The sequence below is a fragment of the Eurypyga helias genome, unplaced genomic scaffold (assembly GCF_000690775.1).
Source record: "Eurypyga helias isolate BGI_N326 unplaced genomic scaffold, ASM69077v1 scaffold4008, whole genome shotgun sequence".
Classification (NCBI taxonomy): Eukaryota; Metazoa; Chordata; class Aves; order Eurypygiformes; family Eurypygidae; genus Eurypyga; species Eurypyga helias.
This window is the reverse complement of record NW_010267397.1, coordinates 132,677-153,061: the sequence shown is the minus strand read 5'-3', so window position 1 is coordinate 153,061 and position 20,385 is coordinate 132,677. Positions and strand designations below refer to the sequence as shown.

Here is a 20,385-nt window from a genome sequence, read left to right as displayed (position 1 = left end):
CTTCCCGTCGTTCTTCTCCCTCTCTTCCCACAGTTGGGTTTTGTTTACTCTGGCATGGGAACTGGGCCACTGCGAGGAGGACGGGGATGGGATCTGTGCAGAAAATAGTTCCTTCCCCGAACAACGTGTGAAATCCAACACGGCAGCGTGTTAGTTTTGGTGTCCGCGGCGTTGGCAGTGGCAGGGGGGGGGCACGTAGGCAAGTGCTGTCTTGGGGGCAGGCGGCACGAAGGGCAGGAAAAAAATAAATATATATGAGAAAGGTAGAAAAACGTCCCCCCCTTTCACTTCATGAGTCCAACCTGGGCTGTTAATGAGGCTTTTAATAGAAAATTGGGCCAAGCTCCTTTTGAAATTGTGCGCAGACTTCCCCTCGCAGGTCTGTCTGGTTTCCAGAGCTGGGAGGCGAAGGGGACCAGTATGGCTTTAGGGACCCTGTGCCCAGCACGCACACCATGTCTGGGGCTTTTCAAGGTGGGGTATTGAGACCCACAGTCCTGTGCACAAAATCAGCCTTGCTGTGGGGAAAAAGCAGGATATGAAGAGGCTTTAGATCAGACCTATGGGATGGGGGAAAATAAATGATGCAGGCCCAGAGGTCTGAGCCAGCTTGCTCCTTTTTCCCTGCACCCACTTAAGCTCCAGGTGAGCTCCTGCTTTGTGTGCAGTTTTGGGAATTGGGCACCGTGGGATTGCAGAGACTGTGATGGCGAGGAGCAGGCGTGAAGAGATGGCATGAGCAGGGGTAGAAAGCTATGTGAACACTGAGCCCTCAGCAGCCAGGACTACCAGGGGATGGACGTGACATTTCTTGCTTGTCTCTGCAGAGAGGCTTTGCATTAACCAGCTGGCTGTGACAAGCCTTCTGTTGATGCAACATGTGGTTTTGGCTTTCCAGAACCCAACCCCAGCTCCCTGTGCTGAAATACATGCCCTCACTCCTGCTCTGAAGGCTGTCTTTGGAAAGGCATGCTGGCTCCTGCCTGCACAACGTCTTGCTCCTCATTCTGGCTGCAGCAGGGAGCCCCTCCATCTGCGTGTCCCTCAGCCTGTTCTGCCCAGTGTGCTGCTCTGTGTGTGGTTTCAGGCATGTGACGCTTTGCTCAAGGCAAGTCAGCACTGAAGAGCCCAAGATACTGCTGTTGGGATGATGTCTCAGGAAAGGCGGGAATAAAACAGCTCTCAGACACAAGCAAACGTTTATGCCACAAGGATCAGTCCGGCAATTGCTCAACTTCAGTTCCCTTGTCCAGAATCTGCAGCTGTTTCAAGAACTGTCCCCACCCGGCAGAAGCTCTTTTCGTCCCTCTTCTTTAGTGTCTGGGCTAAGCTGTGCCGCAGGGAATCCCATCCCCTGCCCAGCTCCTGCTTCTTCAGGACTTCCTGCCCTATGCAGAATCGAGACTGTTCTGCAGGCACATGAAGAGGGGGCAGGGAGCAGACTCTGCCTCATACCCCTTTTTGAATTTGCTACCTTTGAGCCCCATTGCCCTGTCCTGGCTGCTCTTCTGGGAGGGTGTGCTGAGATTGTTCGTTGGTCTGTGCTTCTCCTTGTCTGCCAGGGTAAAAAGTGAGGGCCAGGAGTCTCCAGAGCAGCCGTAAAGTCTTGCAGCTATGAACAGGGATGGCAGACAGGCCTTGGGGGTGGAAAAAGCAGTGCGAGAGGGTTGAGCATGGTGTGAGAGGGCAAGGGTGCCAGGAGGGTCATTAACCAGGCGTCTGCTGTCTAAATTCAGAGGCAGGTGAAGGATTGAGACAGCCATGTGGTGCTTAATGCCTCATGGACACGGATGCTCAACAGGCAGTGAGCTAAAGCTGAGCTTGGCCGGGGGCTGTAACTGTGCCCAGGAGGCGTTAGGTAGGTTGATTTAAGTCCTGGATCAAACTCTATCTGTGCCAAAATGTAGGTGTTGAACTGCATGAAGAAGAGAGCTTCTTTCTCATCTCTTCTCTTTTTTATTTTTGAGCTATTTATTTTTTTTAAATAGGTCAGGGTAACTGTAGGAACAAGATTAGCATTAGTGGCACTGTGCCGGCCACAGTAATAGCAGAAGAAGAAGAAAGAGTTGGAGGTCTGTGTCCCAGTGCTGCAGAGCACAGCTGGGTCAGCAAGCAGGTTCAGAAGCCAGCCCTGACCCTGACCAGCATCATGCAGCCACTTACCACTTGTCAGGTGGGTGGGACGTGAGATCACAAGGTGCTGCTGCCTTCTGGCCTGACCCAGACCGGTTAGGATCGGGCCAGGCTGGGGGATGCAAAGCTGACAGGCCTAGCGTGGCATCTACGGGAGCAGTCGTGGCAGCTCGGTGCCCACCATTGGATGGGGTTTGGGTCTTGCTCCCCAGCAGGAGCACTCTGGGGCTGTCAGTATGCTCTGGAAAACTGGACCTGAAATGTCACCCAGTAAAACGGAAAGCGTCTGGACTCAAGGCACTGGGCTTGTGGGATCTGAGCACATCTGGAGAAACCAGGTGGGGTGGGGAGGGAAACACTGCTTCCAGCCTGCTGGGCTCCTGCATGAGGCTTGGCGAGCTTGGCACGGCACGCTGCGTTCCCCTTGCTAAGGCAGAGCTCCTGTGTGCTGACCCTGTGAGGATGCACCCTTTCCCCTTTCCCTAGTTTTTCCCTTCCCTGTTCCTTACCCTCATCTTCCCACCCCTTCACCCCCCAAAAATGGCAATGAAAGCATGGAGGGAGGGCGCGTTTCCGCATGGTTTGACACTGTTCCCCCTTCCATCTGTCTTTTCCTACCCAGAATTTCCCTACCCCCCGTCTCCAATCGATGATCGCAAATCCATGGTGCAGCCGAACATCCCCACACCGGTGATTGGGGGCATAGTGGGAGGCGTCTCGCTGGTCCTGGTGGTGGCCGTGGTGCTCTTTGTGGTACTCCGGCGCCGGCGTCACACCTTCAAGGGTGACTACAGCACAAAGAAGCACGTGTACGGCAATGGCTACAGCAAGGCTGGCATCCCACAGCATCACCCCCCCATGGCCCAAAACCTCCAGTACCCTGACGACTCGGACGACGAGAAGAAGCCGGGCCCGCTGGGCGGCAGCACCTACGAAGACGAGGACGAGGATGCAGGAGGCGAGCGCAAGCTGGGTGGCCCCAACAAATATGAGGAGGATGCTAAGCGGCCTTACTTCACGGTAGACGAGGGGGAGGCGCACCCCGAACCTTACGACGAAAGGACACTCGGCTTCCAGTACGACCCTGAGCAGCTCGACATAGCAGAGAACATGGTCTCACAGAACGACGGATCTTTTATTTCCAAAAAGGAGTGGTACGTGTAGCTCAGCACCCCACTGCTACACACACACACACACACTCACACACACACACGAGTGATGCCCTCCCGCTCCCCCTGCATCCCTGCCGAGTGGAGCCGAGCGTGCCGCGGCCGCTTGCACACACACTGCACGCACGCTCACCCCCCCAGCACATGCACGCACGCCCCCGGCCAGCCCTGGGTGCTCGGCAGAGACTTTGGACACTTCCAGCACTGGCAGGAAGGGTGGGCTGAGGCGAGCGGGGAGGGAGGGCAGCTTTGCTTTACAGATCATTTTTTGGGGCGTACGGGAGGTGGGAGGTTGGGTCATTATTTTCTCGGTTTTGGTTTTGCTTTTTAATTTCTCTTGACAACTTTTGTCCCCTTCTGTGGTGTTTGTATTGGTCGGTGGCTTAGGTGTTAACTATTTGCTTTAACGACTGTTGCCCAGCCTGTATATTACACTCTGTTTGTGTCTTCATGTCTCAGAGTGCCCTTCGGCCCCACTTCCCTCCCCGAGGTTCCTCTTCCCACTTCCGCATCCCTGAAACACTGGAATTTGTTTGTATGTTGTCTTCTTTGGGTTTTTTTTTTAACCTGGGAGGGGGCCAAGTGGGTTGTCCGTAGAAGGAGAGGGGCCAGGAAAGCATATGGCAATGGAAACATAGGTGCCATTATCAGGTGAACTGAGGTTTTTTTTCTCCTTGTCACTTTCTTTTCAGTGGGGTCTGGGTAGCTTTCCCACTGCAGGCCTGCGGAGATCCGCTCCCAGTTTGTAATGACTCAATACAAGGAAAATGAGGAGAGAGGGGGGAGAAAAAGCCCTAGAACAAACCCCAGGTGCATGGGCTGATAGCAGGGCAGGGAAACAGAGCTGCCATTTTCCTCCCGCAATTTATTATTTCCTGGCTTTTCATTTTCTGTCTTTGAGTGTTCCTTTAAAAGAAAGAAAAGGAGTATTTATTGCTGACATTTTTTCCCCTGTGATGGCTCAGAGAAATGCTGGCTCGTTTTGTTCTGGTTGCTGTTGCTGGTACCAGTCGCAGAGCAGTTAACTCTGGCACGACGGCGGTGCGCGGCGTGTCACGCACACGCCTTGCTGCCGTTGCCTGGGGAAGGGGACCAACCCATACCGCTTCGCTTCTCCCACAAACTCACTGCCTTCAGCTCTGGTCTGCAGAGCCTGGCAGGGCAAATTTCCCCGGGACTGTCCAGCGAGGGCTGCACTGGGCCCCTAAGTTGTATTGTACCACTAAGACTTAATTGTCATGTGTTTACACTTTTTTTTTGAGGGGGAAGGGGAAGGGGGTCAGAGCATGAGAGCGCTTCTTTCCAACTCTCCTAGCAACAACCTCAGCCCTTCGATATACTGCTTAGTCTGCATCGACTGCGACTTTTGCAGTATCGCATCCCTCTTCTAAGCAAAGGCTTGGTAGACAGGGCAAGAGGGAGTGAGCCTGGGGCATTGATCTCGTCCTCCTTCCCTTGAGCCACTGCCTTGTGATGGGAAGGCTTGGATTGCTGCGCTCTCGGCTCTGTGGGTAAATGGGATTCCAGACTTCAGGACCCTCTGTCTCACACTGACCGTATCCAAATTAGATTGACTGGGTTGGGGCTTATTTTTCTTCTTGTGGGTTGGTGTGTTTTTTCTTTTTTTAATTTGATGTATAAATAAATCTTTTGTTTGAAAAGAAATCCCCAGTTTTCTGAGCTGTATTATCATGCACATCTAAAAATAGCAGGACTAATTCTCCTCCTGCCTTACCCAGTGGGTTTTGTTCCATAGCATCCGGCGGTTATCCCGCTACAGAAGGGGAGGGTGGAGAGTCAGACCCACGCAGATGAGTCAAGGTCAGATCTCTGATCCAGGCAGCCACCCGTGCTTTCCTGTAGCATGTGGTGCTTGGTCCAGACAACATGAAGCTCAGCCTGAGCCATCCACAGTTTGCAGCTCACTCTTACTGCGTTAGCTGTGTAGGGGAGGGGGAAATCCGATTGCTACACTGTAATCTTTCTGTTGTTCCTGCCAGCCCTCCCTGCTTCCTGGCTTCTGGTAAAATAGCCAAATGCCACAGGAAGGCTGCTTTGTGTCCACTCCAAGCAGGGCAGACGGAGATTCCCTTGGGATTTCTCGGGCTTAACCTTAAAAAAACACGGCTAAACCTTCCCATGTCTGTCCACTGCCTGCGGGAGCACCCTGCTCCCCAGCAACCCCCCAGTAAAGCAAATGAAATCTCTAACATCGCTCTGTACCTCTGACTACGAGTAGGGGCTGATTCTTAGGGGTGGTTGTAAACGTGCAGAGGGAGTGACTTCCCTCCAGGGCCTTGGGGTAACAGCAGGCACAGGGGTTTAATTCCCTATAGTCTGAACCCTGTAATCTGGATCAGGACAGAGCAGCACTGCTGAGCACTGTGTCTTACCCACAGCTAATGTAACATGGGGTACGCTGCAGAGCCTGCACATTTTGTGGTTCAAAATAGATAAAGTTCAACAAGCTCCATCTCTCAAGTGAATAGTCCTTCAGATCTGAATTTCACAACTAGGCTCTAACAAGGGTTGTGACAACATCTCCAGCACCAAACCTTGGGTGGTCCATGACCAAGCACAGAGCAGAAACCAGTGGCACAGACCCTCCTCTGCAAATTTCCCCCAGCACAGATACAAGCTGCAAGGAGATGGATTTGGAAAAAAAACTACCTTTTACAAAACCTGCAGGGTCCAGCAGCGATTCTTTCATGCTCTACATTAGTCAGAAGCAGGGGCCACTGGTCTGAGCTGGCAAGTTCACACTGCCCTGACTCCGCAGCACTGCGGAGCTCCAGCCCACAGTCAAGTTATGTCCTAAACACCAAAGGCACAAAGCCTTGCAAACGGAGCAGATGGGCCTGGGAGAGAACGGGACAGTGTGACAGTTCCTGAGTTAAGGTATGGCTTGCAGGAACACGAGTGCTAATAAACATGCTTTGGTAGTTATTAGCCTTGCACTTAGAGGTGTCATTTTTTGAGATGTAGCCTCCTTGGCTTAGTCATTGCCCATTCACACACTGTCCACATAGTTTGCTGAATGAGGGCTCAGAAAACCAGTGGGACTCAGAGGAAGAAAAGGAGATAGCAGAGCAAGATGGTATTTCAAAGCTAGAGCCTATATACAGTTCCCTTTCTACTACATCACACTTTTTGCTCCCCAGTACTGCACCAGCACAGGTCTAGGAAAGAGCTCAGCCACTTAGCTCATCAGTGTGGTTCAGAAGAAGGGTCAAATGATTATTTGTCATCCAGAATCTTGGCAAGCCTGGAGTGGAGGATCCTTATACAGTACTATAGGTACCCGGCAAGTTCAAGGTTCAGAAGTGCATTGCTTTCATCCTTGGGCCCTTGAGCTTTACTCCATTGGTGCAATTATCCCCACAGCCATAGAGAAATGCCACGTCTGTGCAGTGATTTGCTTCTTGCTATCCCTTGCAAGGTCAGCTAATTGGCCAAGAGACTCTTGGGGTGGTAATTAGCCAAGTGATTAGCCATTAATCCATAGCAAGGTAGAAGAAAAAGGAAGTGTGGGGAAAAAAATCAGATTGATGTTTCATCTGAGAGCCCTTCTCTGGGTTAAATTGCCCTGAGGGAGGCCTGGAAGGTAATTAGATCAGGTTTTCCACCGGCATTAGGAAGAAATGGTACCTGTCTCTACCCAAATGTGAGGGCAAGCTCAGTAGAGATGCCAAATTGAAGACCATGTGCATCCTGCTTCCTGGGAGGTTCTGCACGGGAGTGAAGGTGCTGGAGACCAGCACTCACCCTGGAGGGGCAGTCTGCCTGGTGGCCCCAAGGGCCTCCTAGTCCCAGGGCTGCAAGGAGAGGCAGAGGAGCAATCTGTTCTTTCCTCAGGGGACAGTGTCACTTGTCCCTTTCTGCCTTAGTTTCTCGCAGTGGGCCAGGTTCTGGCAGGCTGGACTCAAGCTGCCGATTTTAAGTGGCGATGCACTTTTCACAGCTGTGCACAGGAGCTCGCAGGCTGGGCTGCCTCTCCGAGGGACTCTCAGTCTGCCTCAAGTGAAAAATCCCCTGCTTCTCCAGCCCCTTTCACCAGAGGTGCTAAGGAGATGCACAGCATCCCTGTGGTACCCTGTCAAGAGCAAGCGGAAGCTTCCAGTTGGGAGATGGCAGCTGTATGTTGTGGTGTCCCTGCTTCACAGCCCAGATGGGCTGGGGACCCCTCCAGTCAGGGCAGAGCATGTCCCCATCCTCCCTCAGTTCCCAGCACCTGCTGTGGGCACAGGAACCGTCTGGTTTACGCTAGATCTGAGCTGGGGTGTCACACTGGTTATACCCGAGTTGGCTTTCTGCCTGGGATGTGCCATCACGCTGCTTGGGGCTGGGTGTCGGCAAAGTGCCTCGGGGGCACGGCTGGTTGCTGTGTCTCCATTTGAAGGGATCCTCCTCCAGATCCCTTTGCTGGGTTCTTGCTAGCGAAGAGAAATATCAGCAGGTTTACGCTAGATCTGAGCTGGGGTGTCACACTGGTTATACCCGAGTTGGCTTTCTGCCTGGGATGTGCCATCACGCTGCTTGGGGCTGGGTGTCGGCAAAGTGCCTCGGGGGCACGGCTGGTTGCTGTGTCTCCATTTGAAGGGATCCTCCTCCAGATCCCTTTGCTGGGTTCTTGCTAGCGAAGAGAAATATCAGCATGGTGCTTTGTGTCGGCAAAGTGCCTCGGGGGCACAGCTGGTTGCTGTGCCTCCATTTGAAGGGATCCTCGACCAGATCCCTTTGCTGGGTTCTTGCCAGCGAAGAGAAATATCAGCCTGGTGCTTTTCCCTTCCCAATCCCCGATCCCGGATGGCAATATGAGGTAAAACTTGTAGTACTTCAAGATTAAGATGGGTGAATGGGAAAGCTGAACAGGTAGATGAGGGGGAGGCCAATCTGAGCCCTGTGGTACCCTCTGGGTCTCACCACCCTCTCAGCAAAGAAAATGCAGGTAAATGTGGGTCAAGCCCCCAGCTCCTTCCCTGTGTGTATTCAGGGAGCAATACTGAAGCAGACGCATCTGTGTCACAACGCAAAATGAGCCTGTAGTTTATGTACAAAGACACCCCAGCTGTTTTCCTGCTGGGCCTTATCTCCAGGATTATTCATTGCAATTCACCCTAGTGATTTTATTTTCCCTTATTTAATTACCAGGCTTTTTTCCCTGTTGTTAAATCATTTTCATTCAGCCAGGGGAGAAAAAAATTAAAAAAAAAAAAAAACCAAACCCGAAGATTTCTTAGTTAAAAAAATCAAACAAACTGAAACGGTAGCACCAAATTGATTGCAAAGACGTAAGGGACAAAGGGAGCCATTTTCCTGATGTTGAGTCAAAAAAGAAACACAACAACTGTTCAGCAGAACTCACTGAGGGTTAGAGAGAGAGAGAGATTCAAAAGATTGATCTTCAAGCAATTAGAGAAGGGAATGCAATTAGAGTGGGGGCTGCTGCTCCCCTTTGCTGTTTTCCTTTCTCATACACAAGCACGCACACGCAGATTTTTGAGTTTCAGGCACCAGGCGTTGTGTTCAAAGGGCCAAGGGGAAACCCTGCTGCCCCGTAGGCACAAACCTCAGAGGTTCTGTACCGTGGAAGCGGGAGACGCATCCCAGGTCCATTTGGTTCCAAGAGGAGAAGCAGTGGGGCAGGTTGTAGCCTTTTGCCAGCAGATTAAAATTCACTGTGAGGTTCCCCTGCTCACAACCGCTCCTGTCGTAGCCTGTGGCTTACCCTACCACTTCACCCTCCCCTAGCCTTCGGTTTCACCCCCCCTTTTCTCTCTCCTGCGTATTTGATGCAACTTGCTGACAATCTGAGCAAGTCCTCGAGCGAGGCAGGGGAAGCCGTAGGGCAGGAGAGGGTGCCAAGGCCTCGGGTCCAACTGCTGCCGCACCGTCTCTTTGGGGGAGAAGGGGAGGATTCGGTCCCCCAGCCAGGGAAGGAAACCCAAGCCTTAGAGAGTGGGTTGAGTTTGTACTTGGGACCAGCGTGCCGCTCCAAGTGTAACGTGCTTGGAGGTGAATGTCAGAAGCATATGGAGGCAGATTTTCTGCTAGCATAAACTGGTATTGGTGGCGGTACCCTCGTTGAGGATCTGTTTTTTCTTTTGCCTTTCTTTTTTAAAAACGTGGTTCCTTAACTCCAGTGATTTTATCTCTCTTTTTCATCTTCTTGCTGTAATTATCATTGTGGAATAAAGACTACAGGCAGACAAACAACCCCAACACCACTTTTTTTTTTTTTTGGTAATCTGTGTTGTAAGTGCTTTTGTAAAAAATAAAAATGAAAAATAATAATAATGTAATGGACTTTTATGATTTTTGTTTGGGTTGGTTTTTTTGTTTGTTTTCCATCCTTTGTAATAATTTGTTTGGGGTCCGGGGAGGGGGGGAAGGGGGGGGCATTTTCATGGTTATAATTTGTGTGGGCAGGGTGTTGCATCACCCTTCCTTTTACTTGTATAAAAAACAATAGTGGCTCAGCTGTGGAAAAAATGTACTTTTTTATAAATAAAGAATTTTAAAAGAAGATACATTCTCCTGGTTTTGTGCATCTGTGGCTGCGTCGTTCTGTAACCTGTGACTGGTAGCTCCAAGCAGAGTCACAGTAGCAGAAATGGCATCTGCTTTCCATCTACCTAGGTCTCTTCCCGTGACAGGCTGTATTTTGTAATGGGAGCTGCTGGCAGATAAAGGCTCTAGGCTAAGGGTTAAGAGAGCTGGAATACAGCAAGCGGACTGGGAATGACTGGTTTTGCCGTGGCATAGGTGGTATTGTGTGAAATTCTTGGACAGCAGATTCAAGACAGACGAAAGGAGGTTTACATCTTTGTGATGTAAACAGTGGAATTCCTTCTCAAAGGACTTTGCTGCTGCCAGAAGTTAACCTGAGCTGAAAAGGTTACTAGAAAAACCTATGGAAGAGAAATCTATCGAAAGCTATTAAAAATTATGACACTGTCTGTAGCTTAGGAAGTTCTTAAGTTGCTGTTAGCTATAGCAGATGGGACAGGCTATTGGAAAACTGTCAACACACACTTGCTCTCTTCTTACATTTTCTCTAGGCATGTGTAATTAACTGCGGTCGGGGCCAGGATACTGGGCTAGGCCAACCTTTAATTTGACACAGTAGGATGTTCCTGTAGTGCAATGCTTGGCTACCACAACGAGTTCGTGCATCAAAAACATTTAAATGCTATAGGGATGCTAAGGGTCCATTGGGAGGCAAGATCAGTGAAACTGCATCCCTGCATCTTCGTTACTGATCTCTGCATTGGGAAGAACAGGTTGCCTTTCTCCTCCACTCCAGCTTCCTGACTGTGAATATGTGCCACAAAGAAAGCCTTGTTCCCAAAGATCAAGGCAGACAACTCTGCAAGACCCAGACTTTTGCAAGGGAGGAAGAGACAAAGCAAGCAAGAGATCAGAGAAAACATGCATGCTCTTCCTTGGGCAGATATCAACAGGCACTTCGCCCTGCCTCTGGCCTACAGAGAGGAACACTTCCTGGGAGGGGGTTTTTGCACCCAGCTTCAGCACATGGATGGTCTGCTGGAGATGTGAACCAAAACCCAGCACTTCCCATCACAGAGAGAGAGGGAGAGGGATCCTGACCCAAATCTGAACTTGGAACTGATCTCCATTGTGAAGAGATGAGCTGGATGGAGGGGGAAGCATTCAGGATTAGGCTGGAAAGGAGAGGTTTGGTGCAGACTGTTCATTCCCTGTCCGCAGCAAAGCAGGCGTGGAGCATGTGCCAGAGCAGCAGGAAGCTCTCTGATAGCAGGCTCCATGATCAATGCATTGTGTGCTGCTTGGCAGACAGCCTCCCTCCAAACCCTGCGCCACTAACGGTGCCAGTTCTCAGTCGTTCTGCTGAAAAAGGAGCGTGCTGGGTGCCTCACTTTGGAAGGGGTTAAAGACAGCCTTGGGGTGGGTTGGATGCAGCTCTTGTTATCAGACTTCAACGTGGCCAAGGGAGTTGTGACCACTATCCAGGCTGTATCTACAGGTCCACATATTTCCCTTCTCTCATTTTTCCCTTTCTGCCAGCTCCTCTTAGTAATGACAGATGCTGGAAGTGTAGCTTTGCTTCAGCTGCAGCCGTTCAGGTCAGCAGCCCTAGGAGCAACCATGATAGCGATGCAGAGGGACAGCATCCTACAGAACTGGATCCCCAGCAGCTGGCTCAGCCACATCAGCCAAGTTTGGGGGTGGGGAGAAAGAAAATGAGCACTGGAGAGCTGGGATGAGGGTCTAAGATGGAGAGAAGAATAGGAAGGGCTATCTTTGCCTGTGGTCCTGCTGGGATGAGCCCCTGGGAAATGCTGTGCTGATTTCCCAGGACATGTCTTAGAGTTAAGTGATGATGGATAAAACCCATTGCATGGGGCCTCTTCTCAGCAGCTCAGGTTGCAGAGAGCTGAACACAGCGGGAACCGACTCCCATGCAGTGCCCCTAAGTATTGTGTTTCTCTGGAACAAACCAGAAACATGTTGGGGATGAGAATGCCAGTCCATGGAAAAATGGCAGCGTGGCTTGGATCTATTCTCAAAGCCACATCTCTGCAGGATAGAACTGCTGGCCCAAAAGCAACTTCAGAGCCCTGATGATCAGCAGAGGTGCCAGCAGAAAGCCAGGGGAGGAGCTGGATCAGGGCAGGAGGAGATGAACAAGAGGCTCATATTTGCTCTTAGGCTTTACCCATTGCTGAGCACGGTCCAGTACAGAACGCCAGTGCAGACCAGAGTGAACACCGTGAGATTTACCTCCATGAAACTGGGAGACCTATGCAGGGTTCAGGGCTGAAATGTCCATCATAAATATGGAGTCAGGTTCCTGGTTGGTGCAAGCACATCCAACTTCTGTGACTACAATGGAGTTATGCTTATTTCCACCCACGCAAAGGAACATGGACTGAGTAGGATTTGCAGTGAGGGAGAGTGAGATGTAGCCCAGTTTAATCAGGGAATTATTAGGCAACCTGTCCAGAATCCCTGGGCACAGGCACCAGGAAGAAGATGTCCCTCTCCTGGTAGGATTAGTGTTGTGCACAGCACTCAAATCCGAACGCCCGGGATCCACACTCATGGCAGGGTCAGAACTGGAAGTGCAAGAGCCAAAGGGCTCCAACAGCGAGAGAAAAAGGCCGTGTAACTGGGAGATGTTGAACCAGGCTGGCTATGAAGGGTGGGAGCTCGAGGGGCACTGAAGACAGGTCAGGTCACAGAGCATCAGTCCAGAAATACGTGACTCTCAGTCCAAAGCGCATTGTGAGGTAAGAGGCAATCCACGCTCGAGTTCAAGTCGGGGCACTCAAGGTCACACATACCTTGAAGTCTCCTAGAGCTAGTGCTGGAAAAATTGAACTACGAGCAACTTGACAGTTTAGAACAGTGCTGGGTGAATTACTTGTAGTAACAAACATGTCTGATTAATTCTTTTCTTTTTTTTCATGGTTTCAGATTATTTGCAAACTTGAGTTTGATTTGTATGAACATATTTGTCAGAGGAAATTGCGTTATGCAAATGTATTCCAGCTGGGGGACCTGTGACACCGAGAAGTGCTGTTGAGCCTCAGATGCCCTCAGCGATGCCCTGCAGAAGGCGAGGGGGGGCTGCTTCACTCCTCCTCCAAACAAGGCATTTCACAGCCTTCCCAGACATGTTTAGATGCAGACTCTCTCTTTTATAGCATTTGCAAAAAAGAGGATCAGCCTGTAAAAAAATCCTGGATGCGTAAACCTGAAATTTTACATACTAGCTAGCCGAAATCAGCGAGTTAGGCATGACCACGCAGGCAAAGCAGGAGCGCAACAAGATAAATGTGTACGCGATTAAAAATAGAGGTTAAAATGTTATATCACCCCCCAGATGCTGAGTTATTGAAAGGTAATAATTTATGGATAGCAGCCAGTGGAGTTACTCCTTCAGCCTCAGCAGCTGAGGTGAACGTGGTGGCCTCATCTGACTAAGCCCAGCGTAAGGTGAGTTAGGGACACTCGCTCCTCTGCAGATTTCATAACTGCTGAACAAAACCCAGATCCTCTCAGGAAACAGGCAGGGGTTTTTGTCTGAACTGTGTGGAATCTGGGGAAGAAGATGGTTTGCATGCAAAGAGGCACTACCTGCTCTTTCTGCCCCTTAGCAGAAAACACTGTCCTTCAGTTTGCTGGGGAGCTCAGGAGGAGCCGCTCAGTGGTGGCTAAATCCCAGGAGATGAATATGGATCAAGTCTCAAGAAGTCAAAGAGAGCAGCCTTTAAGGAGCTGTGAGGAAGGGGTTTCTCTCTCTCATTAGTGCCTGGTTGTCAAGCTGTTTTCTAGCCTAGCACCTGAGTCCCTGGTGTATCTGGGGTTTTGCAAAGCCAACGCTTTCCTCCATCCATCTGCCTGTGAACCCCATGGAGAGAGGGTACCTGAATGTTTCAATTTCTCCCTTATCTTTCTGTTCCTTCCAAACTCCTGCCAGCCTATATACCTCGCAGTTTTGAAAAGAAAATTGCCAACTTCACACCTGTCAGGTTTAACTGATTGCCTGTCACTTGGAGGGAGGGAGTCCATCCGTATGGCCCTGGCTGCACAGGCTCCACTCACCAGGGGAAATGTCTCCATCCCTTGAGGAACAAAATGCTTCATTTCCCATCTCCCAGCCTCATCTCCTTGTCCTGCTGTAGCTCCCAGCCCTTTCAATTACCACTTTACAATAATAATGAACAGTAGCTTTCTGCTGGCACAGTTTTGTCTACCCAAGGAGCTGCTCCCATCAGGAAACACTCATCCCCTGAGGTCCATCATTTCCCCGCTGTGTGAAGGAGTGCCCTTCCCAAGGTGGAGGATACAGAGAAGTGAAGTGACTTCAGCTAAGACATGCAGGGAACCAGGGAGAAGGCTCAGGAGATGTAAATCCTTTTCTTGCTCTCGGGGCACACTTCTGCCAACGGGATATATGGGAACACATGCCCACTGTCGCCAACCCCAGCAGGTGCCCTTCCATGCATCTGGTGCATACCTCTTCCTCTGCCCACCCTGAATCTGCCGGAGACCTAATTCTGGCTGTACCCTTCCTAGTAACTTAACCAAGGAGGAGGTAGGAGAAGGAGCAACTAGTAGGAGGGGCACCTATCCAGCTTCTGCCAGCTGTTTGAGGTCCACGGCTGTTGTTATGAATGCTGCAGCTGTCTGGGATTATGAATGGATACTGGAGTGGGAATGCCAAGTCTAAACGGCTCAAGTAAACACTGCAGAACAGTCCAGAAATAATGGCATGGGGGCTCTATGATAGGAAAGAATCATAATTAAATAGAAATTAGTTACTTAAATGGTCACTTCCTGGGGTTTCGTTGATGTCCGATTAACTTAACTTTTAATTTGCATAAGCAATAAATGTTTAATTATGTTATTAATATATTTGAGTTGAGGAGCTTATGGGGTTTTATAATTGGCATTTAACTAGATAGTTCCAGCATATTAACTGATGTTTTATAGCTCCATGCGAGGTTTCCCAATTATAACTGACCTAAAAATTTGCCTGGAGGACCTGCCTTGAAAGTGTTACCTGAGCAACAGAACAGGGGGAGCTGAAGAGGAGGATGCGTGGAGCCAGTCCCCGCACAGAGAAGTGTGTGCAGGCTGCTCTGCACCCTCCATACAGACTTTTGAGACCCAGCTCCCCTCCCTAGGATGCTTTCCTTAAAGCCCACAACCTTCCCTGTGTCAGAGAGGGTGGTCACCTCCCCTCTCTCAGCACTCAGCTGACTGCTGAGCCAAAAAGGCTGACACACAGCAGGGGATTAGGGTAGGGAGAAAGAGCTTTATAGATGGGGAAGGCTTGCCCATGGGTTACAGCATGACCCTGTGACTGATCAGCTCTGGCAGCCTCGGCGGCTCTGTGTCCAGCTCCCAGCGCTTGCTTGTTCCCCTCTTCCTCTGCTGCAGGTTGGCACCAGTTCTTTTCTCATCAGGGAGGTTTTAAGGAACAACCTTTAAGGTCCAGTTTCAACAGACTTACTGAAAAGCTATACTCGGGCATCTCCTGCATTCTTCCCTTCTGGATCCTCTTCCTTTTAAAAATACAGGTGCTTCAGCAGGGATAGAGTGTATTGCACTGGCTGAATTACAATGCCCTGAGTCTATTTGTGGGCTTCTTTACAAATCCACCAACCTCTGTCCCATCCGAGGACTGCTAAGGCACTGAGGTGGTCATGGCTTCCTCACGCCCTGTGAAAGCACTGAGCAGCATCAGGCCCACCGCCACTCCTTGGGGACTCTGTGAAAATATGCCCACTGACAGCAATTCCCTCTTGACAACTCCCTCTGAGACCTGTCAGTTAGCCATTCTTTATTTTCTATTCCATCTCTATACTTACTTTGATGAGATGACTGGTTTAGTAGACAAAAAATGACATTGTGTTTGACTGACAAGACCCATTTCCCATGAACCACGTAGACTGGCATCGATTATATTCCTGCCTTTTAATTCTTTATTAACTGGAGCCTGTGTTAGCTTTTTTCATTGGTGCCAGCAAATCACCCTATAGTATTCAAGTCATTCTCTGTGTCCTCTTCCAGTCTGCTAGAATTCAACCTTCTAGAATTTAACTATTTCAACAAACAGTAAAAAACTAAGAGCAGTGAGTTAAGGATCTCCTCAGCTAAGTCTTTCAGCCTCTGTGTTTGCTTTGGAGTATCCAAGGACATAATCGTGTCCAGCAAGCTCCTCAGTCCTGTCATCCTCAAACACGTGGAAATTGTTTTGTCATCTCAGTAGCCACAAACAAATGTCTGTTCGTCTCCAGAGACAGATCATGAATAGTTATTCAAATTTTCTGCCTTTTCTGAATCATTACTGCCCTCTTGACCATATCCATCTGGTAAAGTGCCTATAGAGCATTGAGGAGATCTTGTTTATTCATGCTGTATTCCCCAGGTTACCCTGGCCTTTGTATCAATTTCATGTCCTTCACAGCTTCTCTTTCACACTGACTTGATCACTCTCTTTCCAGCTTTTCTGTTTGATCTATATTGGAGACAGGGGAAGCTCCCCATGTGCAAGCGAGCAAGTACCCAGCTGAATAAGGTTACATGGCTAAATATCTGTGGTTACAGGCTAAGGCAGAGACTGTCCTGCAGAGCTGACAAGATGTTTGAGAAGTTAGGAGTCTTTTGTTGCAACTAACAGGAGGGAGAAATCGGGAGAAGGGTCAGGAACATAAAGACTGAATTGCCTTGTGCGTCACTGTCCCTCTCCTGGAGCAGGATTGAATGGGGGCAGCTGGGGACGTGCTGCAGCTGCTTCCGCTAAGTCACTGCGGGCACAGTCACCGCCCTGGCTCAGGAGAAGCGGATCTCACCCTCGGCGCTGTCACTCAGGAAGATGTGTGTGACGAGCAGGGGAGGAGGCAGCAGCACTAGAGCTGTGGTCAGAGCCACATGAGCACCCAACAGCTTCGTTCTCGCACATCACGCCTGAATGGCTGGCTGCTCCCCCTCTGCTCCAGGATGATGAAGAGTCATTCTTTTGTCTGGACCGCAGCAGGTCTCAAGGGTACTTGGGAAGCTGTAGGAGAGGAGGGAAGAGAAGGGGGAGTGTGAAGAGGCGCAGCAGCCTTGAACCCTCCTTGCTGCTGCAGCTACAAGGGGAGATAAGAGAACTGTAGCCCTGTCCACCTTTCAATTTGCATAACCACTCCTGCTCTTTTGGCCAGATGACAAAAAAGAAGAGCAGTTCCTCCTCAAACTGCCGCACGTACCCTTTGCCTACACCTAACTCCCAGCAGTCTCTCTGCATAGATGCAAACAGGGAGCATCCTTTGAGGACATCCAAGACACAGCTGCCCCACACTGTGAGAACCCTGGAGGCAACAGGAGACAAATACGGCCCAGGGCACATGGCCAAGCAGAGCCAGACGTTCCCAGGAGTGCTGCTGAAGATTATTGAGCAAATTAACTCTATTAACACAAATGATAAGAGTCTGAGCTGCAGTCCCTGTACCTTCTATCTGACAGAATTCATCTGGTGGCTGCTTGTAATAGCATGACCTTAATGGACTCATCAAGGGAGCAAGGCTGTATCTCTGGCTAAACATGGATTTGAGACCGTGCTGTGCTCTGGGAAGCCAGAGCAGGCTGCTAAGATCAAGAGAGACACGCTCTGGTGAAAAGAGGTTCAGGATCTGGCCCCTTCATCCCTCCAGGAGAGATAATTTCAAGTGTCATCACCTCCTCTAAACCGTACAGCAGAAGAAATAAATTACCAAAGGGATTTGATTGTTCATTACTCTGCTGAGCTGCAAAGAAATGAAGCAGAACTAAAATTAAGGGCTGTGAGGCAGAGGAAACGTCAGATAACATTTCCCGTCTTCTCCCCCAAGTCAAGCTGGGGCACTCTGCATACTGCTGTACTGAGCTTTGAAACCCCTGGTTCTGGGAAGGCAAGGGGGTCTGTGGAGTTGGCCCAGTGGGGTGGTGAGAGGGCAGGGTGAGTTTTGTGCTGGATTAAGGCAAGCGGGTTAGACACAAGGTCAGATCTGGCCTGCCTTAGCTAGAGCAACTGAGTGACACAGGGGTACCCCAGAATCTGGAGGTAATGCAGACATTTCTTGGCTGAGAGGAAAGGTGGGGATGTAGCATGCGTGTGCACATACATAGGGACTCAGTTTCTGTGGGCAGGCACTGCTGCAAATGTCTGCTTGCTGTTGCACCCTCTGCACAACCAGCTCTTTCTAATGCCCAGTAATGACTTTGCTGAGCTCTGTCCTTTCAAAGAGAAAAGGCTTCTTTCCTAACCTCTCAAACCATGTTTCCAGGTGCAGTTTAACAACTGCTGCACTTGCTCCAGAAGTGGAATTAAAAACAGCCCAGTAAGAGGTATCTGCAGGGGAGCTCCCTCTACAGCTGCAACTCTGCATAAGTCAGTCCTCATCTCTGCTGGATCCCACAGGGTTAACACACTGCTCCTATTGCTGCTATCCAAACCTCATCCTTGTTAGTGGCCACTGGGAAGCATTGCAAGGGAAGGTCACCAGGGGTTAAAGCTACATTCCAGACATGCTTTTGCAGCCAGCAGCTACTTAACCAGATGCTACTTAACCAGGGATGACTGCTGCCTCCGCTGCAGGAGAGGAAAGAGAGAAGGGCTGGTCATTACTGGAAAGTGGAGATGCCTCCACCCTTGGTGAATGGCAAAGCAATTTTCTTTGCTGGAATGTGTGTGAAATCTCCACTAATATCAAGCACATCCAAGTGTCCACTTGCAGTTGGGCATGCTCTTCAAAGCAGGAACCCCAGGGAGTGTTGGGTCTGTAAACCATAATGCCAACAAGCTCTCCCAAAACCTCATCAGACACAGGCAAGTGGTTTGCAGAGTCTTTAAGTGCCAGTTGGGCTAGTAAAAATTACAGAAGAAAGCAAAACAGGCAGGGATCTTGTGATTAGTGGGATACGCATGCCCCAAATGCACTCAGGACCCCAAGGATCATACCAGAGTCATCTGGTCCTCAGCAGGGAGGAATTAGGGAATATATGGGGTCACTCAGAGGGGCTTGGCAGTTGTGAGGGATTCCCGCTTGTGGGAAGGAAAGGAAGGACAACACAGAGAGTGGTCAGGAGCTAACTACCCTTGGCAACACTAGCTTCTGGCCCCACTCAAAATACATAGTATAATAGAGACCCTCCCAGTGCCTATTTGCTCGGAGCAGATGCGGGGAGATGCAGCAGCAGGCTGAGCAGCCCTGCCTTGCTAGTGCCCTGAGCACCCAGCCTGTGCAGCAGGGGATTTCCAGGGGAATCATTCTCTGAAGGCCTGTGCAGCGGCAGCACCAGGCTCACAGCCATGGCTTGGCATTCGTTTGTGTTCCAGCTAATTGTGCAATTACGTCAACAAACACCCGGGTAGGAAAGGCTGTGATGGCCTTTGAAATTCCTTCTGACTTGTGTCAGGATGCAGAGGCAGAAGGCAGATCTGCCTTCATTTGGGCTTTTAACCTTTCGCTGGCTGTATCTCCAGCTCCTAAGATGACACAGAAACATCTTCTCTTGCCATCAAGAATGGTCCTGAGCTCTTTCTGTAGTTGGAGGAGGCTCTGGGAGGCAGGGATGGGGAGGGCTGCTGGATCAGCTCTGCTCTTGGTATGCTTTGGTCATGAAGGGAAGCCCAGATGCTCCTCCTCAGAAATCCCTGCCAGCCACCTTTGCTAATGAAATCGCTTCTTTGCCCTATGCCTGAGGCCTAACTCCCCTCTGTCTCCCACCATATGTCACCAGATGAACAGCAGTTGGTAACAGGGCTGCTTCTGGATACCGCGGTGGTTAAGCAGTGCTGCAGACCACAAACTGATCATTGAGCATTGATCTGTGCTTGCACAGGGACAGTTTCTCCTCACTGTGAAGTGCTTTTGCAAGCCTGCTCACCTCTACCTGCAGTTAGGTGAGGACCTGAGCTGGAGCAAGGTCTGAGCGGGGCTTAGCTGGGACAGGGCAAAAGGGAGAGGCATGAAGATTTTGGAGCCAGCTCTGACAGATGAAGGAAATGCTGCTGCTGAGGAGGCAGGATGGCACTTCAGCCTCACACACTAATGGTCCAGTACCAGTGGTTCAGCTTTCCAAGCAGTGTCTTTCCCTCCTTAAGCCCTTTACTACACTGGGTACTTAGCTGTCCCTGCAGGGAATTCACTTAATATCCACAGTGAAAGGAACTGCCCCCAGAGAACCCTACCCCACCTCCCCTCCCTCCGACTTAAGATCTCTTTAAAATCTCCAGTGACTGGCAAGCCCGACTGTTTATCCTACCCTTTGGCCCATCAGCTCTGCCAGCTCACATCTCTGGCTCTCCAGGGAACAGCATTTCATTAACCCTTTGCAAACACAAGGCGTCACGAGGCTCTGAACCAGCTTGTGCCTGGGGGGTGTATGCCATCAGAGCGTGTCTCAAATTAGCCGATCCTGCTCATCTTCAAAACCAAACTGGAGATGTATTTGTTCTGCCAAGCTTTTCAACTCAGTTTAATTTAGCTCTGTGAACTTGCCGTGTCTCAGGCTCCCTGGAATGTGTCAGGTGGGGTGTACTATAAATATGCATCATCTGATC

General features: G+C 50.2%; 1 protein-coding gene across 1 annotated transcript; it reads left to right on the top strand.

The window, feature by feature from the left end:
* Nucleotides 1-2,761: 2,761 nt before the first annotated feature.
* On the top strand, nt 2,762-3,349 carry LOC104513890 (nectin-1-like). Its single transcript, XM_010157388.1, has one exon. The coding sequence runs from the start codon at nt 2,797-2,799 to the stop codon at nt 3,295-3,297; it is 501 nt and encodes a 166-aa protein (XP_010155690.1). The 5' UTR covers nt 2,762-2,796; the 3' UTR covers nt 3,298-3,349.
* Nucleotides 3,350-20,385: the final 17,036 nt, after the last annotated feature.